Source organism: Cebus imitator, unplaced genomic scaffold (assembly GCF_001604975.1).
Source record: "Cebus imitator isolate Cc_AM_T3 unplaced genomic scaffold, Cebus_imitator-1.0 Scaffold281, whole genome shotgun sequence".
Lineage (NCBI taxonomy): Eukaryota > Metazoa > Chordata > Mammalia > Primates > Cebidae > Cebus > Cebus imitator.
Window position 1 is genome coordinate 2,614,804 of NW_016107596.1, and position 6,010 is coordinate 2,620,813.

The 6,010-nt window shown below is 49.3% G+C and overlaps 1 protein-coding gene across 2 annotated transcripts in view; it reads right to left on the reverse strand.

Moving 5' to 3' along the window:
• The window catches only part of TATDN2 (TatD DNase domain containing 2), a 42,150-nt gene extending 36,140 nt beyond the window's left edge, over positions 1 to 6,010 (reverse strand). Inside the window, exons 1-2 of one of the 2 annotated variants that reach the window (XR_005195887.1) lie at positions 5,410 to 6,007; positions 4,870 to 5,283 (exon numbers count right to left, since the gene is read on the reverse strand). Coding sequence is in view for 1 of the 2 variants with exons in the window: in XM_017501489.2 (XP_017356978.1) it covers positions 4,870 to 5,277 (408 nt within the window). In the remaining variant the exon portion in view is untranslated. Of the gene's footprint in view, positions 1 to 4,869; positions 5,284 to 5,409 lie in introns of both variants that reach the window. The other variant, XM_017501489.2, reaches the window with a different exon arrangement.

Here is a 6,010-nt window from a genome sequence, read left to right on the forward strand (position 1 = left end):
AAAAAAAAAAAAGAGTAAGAAACAGTCTCAAAGGCTGCAGTGAGGACCTAAGATGGATCAAGGTCACTGAGGCTGTTTCAGCAGGTGATAGTTGGCTCTAAAGGTAAGAAGTAGGTAGACCAAGGGCAGAAGGTAAGAGACAAACCACCTGGCTTCAAATAGGAGAGATTTTGTTCTTCCTGGCAGCACTGCTTAGTTAACTGTGCATCTCCAAAGGCAAGAGGGATAAGTGGAAATGTTGCTCCAGCCCTATCACCAGTAGCCTGAAGGATTTCAACAGCTCCTGGCCAGCTCCCTGTCTTTTCCTCCTACCCTTTCTCTCCAACGTGCCAGAAGGAGCTCTAAAATGCAAGCCCCTTCCAGGGTTCTGCATTTGCCTAAAGAATAATCCCCACCCCTGTGTTCATCAGGAACCCTTTGCAGGCTGGTCCCAGCCTTCCTGTCCAGCCTCATCTCCAGCATTCCTCCGAACACCCAAGTGTCCAGGAAATGCAAAAGGGCACGGATGAGGGAAGGGAGGGCCAGCAGTGCCCCAAGCGCTATAGACAAGTAGCATTTCCTGATGTTTGGGGCACATGTTGTTCCCTCTGCCTGAAATGTTCTGTTCTGTTCTCCTTTGTCCATCAGGAAGACAGGTTCACCCCTTCTGGGAGGACCTTCCTGATGGTCAGTCACTCATTCCCCTGACCCTTGGGCACTTCAAACATCCCTGTTACAGCACTCTGCTCACTGCCCTGTAGTGACTTTTCAGTCTGTGAAGCACGGCCTGATTGTCCTTGGCACCTACAGCCCCTAGCCTGGTGTTCCACGTGAGCACTGGACATGTGCCAAGTGAAGATGCAGGAAAGGGGATGTGCAAAAGCTCTATCACTCGAGAGCCAGTGCTTTACAGTGCCTGCACTGACTTACCCTGCAGAAAGCTCCTCAAGGGAGAGACTGTGGCATCTTCATCTTGCCACCCCTACATCTGATGCCAGGCTAGGGCAGAGTAGGTGCTCCCAGAGGCAGCAGTGCAAAGAACACTGGCTTTGAAGTTAGGCTGATCTGGTACAACCCCATAGCTTGGCCACTTACCAGGTGCATGGCCTTAGTCAGCTTATGTAACCTTTCTGAATCTCATTTTCCCAGTGCCTACACAGAGTAAGTGCTTAAATATTTGTTAATTGATATGAAGTTATTTACTAACAGATATGTAGAGATAATACCACCTACTTCACAACACTGTTGGGATTATGTGACAGTCTATAGGTCAAACGTTAAAAATCATAGTTGATCAAGCCCTATCATACATGCTCAAATTTTCCCTTCCATTCTTCCTACTCTAAGTTGAATGTAGACATTTAGATGTCATAGTAAAGATAATCTGGAGTACATGAAGGTGCTCGTCACACAGTTAACCTTCTCTATGAAGAGTAAACGAAGATCATCAGCTAACATCAGAATGTAAGAAAAACTCTCCAACTGTCCTGGATGTAAGAAGGGAACAATATGAGGTCAGATAGCAGGGATCTCTACCGATTCTAAAATGACCAGTCTAATATCCTCCCCTCGGAATATTCTGTGACCTGGCACAGAGAGAGCTATGTTAAAGGCTGCTGGTAGGAGGGAACAAAAGTCAACTATGTAACCCTCAAAGTTTACAGAGCAACGCCAGGCTCAGCAGCTCACACCTGTAATCCCAGCACTTTGGGAGGCCAAGGTGGGAGGACTGCCTGATCCCAGGAGATTGAGACCAGCCTGGACAAGGAGAATCGTGTCTTTACAAAACATAAAAAATTAGCCAGGCATGGTGGCACACGCCTGTAGTTCTAGCTACTTGGGAGGCTGAGGCAGGAGGACTGCTTGAGCCCAGGAGGCTGAGCTGCAGTGAGCTATGATCATGCCACTGCACTCCAGTCTGGGTAACAGAGCAAGCACCTGTCTCAAAGAAAAAAAAAGTTTACAGAACAGACACAGGAGAGTAGTGAGAGGACTCTAGAAGAACCTGGGGATGAGCATGCCATTTTTGTGAGTACCCCTCAGCTGTGCTTGCTGAAAGACTTAGGACCAGGACGAGCAAGTTCACAGATGACTGCAGAGAAAGGGAGGAGCCGGTACAGATGAACAGGGAAGGTATGAGGTGTCTTCTAATTCATTGGGATGAGTCAAGTAGTGTACACTTGGTTTTCAAACTGACAAACACCTGCTCTAGGGAGAGACCTCAGCAGTGCTAGAGATGGACCATCAGGATAATATAAAATCCTCACTTGACAAGAGTGATCTTTCTACAATGCAATTTGACTTTCCTCTGTAAAGAGCCCTGTATAAATTCTCTAATTGCTTAGAAGACAATCCAGCTGGCGCAATGGCTCATGCCTGTAATCTCAGCGATTTGGGAGGACAAGGAGAAAGGATAGCTTGAGCCCAAGAGTTCGAGACCAGCCTGGGCAACATATTGAGACCTTCATATCTACCAAAAAAAAAAAAAAAGTTTTAATCTGCAGGGTGTGATAGCACATGCCCATATTCTCACCTATTTAAGAGGACTGCTTGACCCCAGGAGTTCGAGGTTGCAGTGAGCCATGATTGTGCCACTACACTCCAGCCTGGGAAATAGTTTCAAAAAATAATTTTTTTTAAAAAGAAGAATACAATTGACTGGGCATAGTGGCTCACACCTGTAATCCCAGCACTTTTGGAGGCTGAGATGGGCAGATCACTTGAGGTGAGGAGTTTGAGACCAGCCTGGCCAACAAGGCGAAACCTGGTCTCCACTAAAAATGCAAAGATTAGCTGGGCATGGTGGCGCACACCTGTAGTCCCAGCTACTTGGGAGGCTGAGGCAGGAGAATTGTTTGAACCTGGGAGGAGGAGGATGCAGAGGCTGAGGTGGGTGGATCACTTGAGGTGAGAAGTTTGAGACCAGCCTGGCCAACAAGGCAAAACCTGGTCTCCACTAAAAATGCAAAGATTAGCTGGGCATGGTGGCGCACACCTGTAGTCCCAGCTACCTGGGAAGCTGAGGCAGGAGAGTTGTTTGAACCTGGGAGGCGGAGGTTGCAGTGAGCCGAGATCACACCACTCCACTCACTCTACCTTGGGTGACATAGTAAGAATGTCTCAAAAAAAGAAAAAAAAAAATAGGTAATTGTCCCTTATAATAAAATTCATTGTCCTTAAGATAAAGTCCAAATTCCCTTGATGACTAAAACCTCGATGCCATCTGCCCCCTACCTCGCTCTCCAGCCTCCATTCTGGGCTCACTGCTCCATGATACTACCTGGTGGGCAGTCATTTGACCACCCCTCTAGCCCTCCCACCAGACTGCTCCCTAGAAGCTCATCACTCCCAGACCCAAGGGTGCTTAGCACGCAATAACCCTCAAGTGCTTACTGAAACCATTAAATGGGGTTCTTGCAAAACAAGGCCTCTTTAGCCTTAATGAGAGAAAGATGGACCCACCCAGATTAAAAACCACACCCTCAACCTGAGTTCCAGGTCTTTAGGACAGCCAGGGATTCGGCACACCTGAAAGACTAAGTAAAATAAATTTCCTGCCTCTCCTGGTACCAGGTTTCACTCTATCTGTAATTGTCAGTGAAGCTAAATTTAATCAATTGGTATTATTTTATGCTGTACCCAAGTCTACTGAAATTGTATCAAGGATTAATGGCAAGATTAACTTGTGTGAGCAAAGTCCCACACTTACCTGATTTGAGACACATTCAGCATTCTTAGGCTAAAGACAGGGCTTTTCAACGCACCATTATTTTTGAATTTAAAAAAGAAAAAAAATCCACGTGCTCACCCACACAAGAGTTCAGTGAGATCCACACTGAAAAAACCAGGGGCACTTAGCCTAGAAGTTCCCCAAGATAAACAGTCAAATACAGCCTCCTTTCTCAGCTACTCAAAAGAAACCACCAAGACTAGGCTTAAAAACAAACCCATATTCCTTAGGGCCTGTTTTAACTGCTTTTGTAAAAATAATTTTCTCTGGAGGCAGCCCATCTCATCCCAAATAAGACTGCTTTTCCACTCCTCCACAGGCCGAACTTCTCAATTCTTAAGACCCAAAGCTGCAAAACATAGAATGCAAACTCTAAGGGGAAAGTGATCTCTGTTTTGTTACTAGACAATCCCAAACACCTGGAACACAAACTAAACCCTCAACAAATATTCGTTCAAAGCCTTGAGTTGATGAGTGAAATATGTCTTCTCTGTTAAGCACTCCTTGGTCTGCTCCAAGTACTTATGAAACTCTTGTGTGTTTCCATTAGGGAACTAACAATATAAAAAAAAAAGAAAACACCCCAAAAAAAAAAAAAAAAAAAAACTAGCACCACCAAGCAAAACCCCATCAGGCTGGAAACCATGACTTTGGAGAAAAGCCACACCAAGAACCACATTTCTTGGTTCTGTGATTCAGAGTGGTTCAAAGAACAAGGGCACACAATTTCTTAAACTAACAACTAAAATAAATACATCCTTCTCTTGAGCACACAATCCACCTTCTACTGCAGTGATTCTCCAACGGGGCTGCACGTTTACAGTAACCTGGGGAGCACTGAAAAATCTGGAAGCCTAGCACACCTCAGCCCAATAAATCAGTTTCTCCGCGGTAAAAGGCAGGCCAAGTATTTTAAAGCTTTCCAAGTAGTTCCAAAGTGCTGCCGAGTTTGAAAACTACCTCTGTACTTAAAACTTCAGGCCACGCCCTGAAGACTGCTTGGTCTTCAAGTTTGGGTGGAGTGGACTTCTAAGAAGATCCTCCAGACCTTCCAGGATGTGATATTTTATTATAGTCTCCCCCCGCCAAAATTCCCATCCCCAACCTCGCAAGCCACGTGGAAGGGGCTTCACCGATTGCAAAGAGTGGCAGCCACCTACCTTAAGGCTGCAGGCTTCCTCCTCTAGAGAAGCCATTTCTTCTAGAAAGGCGTTGGCAGGACGCGGAGGGGATCCCCCTGACGACGACAGGAAACCCCGAGTGCTACGAATCAGGCAGCCTTTGGAGGCGGCCCCGCCCACACCTGGGCCCAAGAAACGGGGGGAAGAGGAGTTATTTCTGCGGCGGGATGAGCCCCAGGATAACCTCCGCGAGCAAGCCACATCGTCCTCCTTCTGGGCTTTCAGGCACTTGGGGCTGCCGGGCCCTCCCGAACGCCACGCAGAGCTCTGAGCTGGCCGGCTGGAGGGGGCCACATCACCGGGCTCCCGGAGGCAGCTGCGCTTGCTGGGACACCCTTCCGACGTGCTGCTCCAGTTGTACTTGACCTTGCGCCCCTCGGACGCCATGGGCACCTGCAAGGTACAGGGAGCCTGGATTCCAACATCACCCTTCCTGGCCGCCCCACCTCGGATTCCCGCCACCCCGGGCCCCGGGGAGTGCAAGCCACAAATGCAGAGCCAGGGGCTGGCTTCACTGACCTTTCCCTCTTCTTTCCACTGCCCATCACAGTTCTCAAGGTTTCAGAGATGCCAAACCGTGCTGGAGAAGTCAAAACGATTCAAAATTTTCTAAAGGCTTCCGTTGGTTCCCAAACCCACAACGTGCTTCTGAGATCACCCACCGCTTCACTTTGTACAGCGCTACTTCGGAGATGCCTAACCGCTTCCGGGGCTACAAAGCGCTTTGATCAATTTGCAATATAAAGCCCTTCAGAACTGTCAAAGCGCTTCAGAGGACGACACGGCGCTTCAAGGTCCACACATGGCTGCCGTACCCGCAGCCCAGGGGCCCGGCGCTTAGCCGGGAGGCCAGGGCCAGACCCGGCGCCGCAGCCCGCCCAGCTCCTGCGGCCAGACCAGCCCCGGGCCGGAAGGGGCCCGAGCTGCCCCACGGGAGCTGGCAGCGGCCCGGTCTGCCGACTCTGGACGGCCTGCCGGGCTGCTGCCGCTGTACCGCCGGGCAACTCGCCGCCGACCCCAGCCCTACAACCCTGCCCGCCTGGCCTGCGCCTGAGCTGCGACCACTACGGCCTCCTCAGCGTCCGCCCTCCGGAACTAGCCCTGCGGCCCGCAGGCCGGA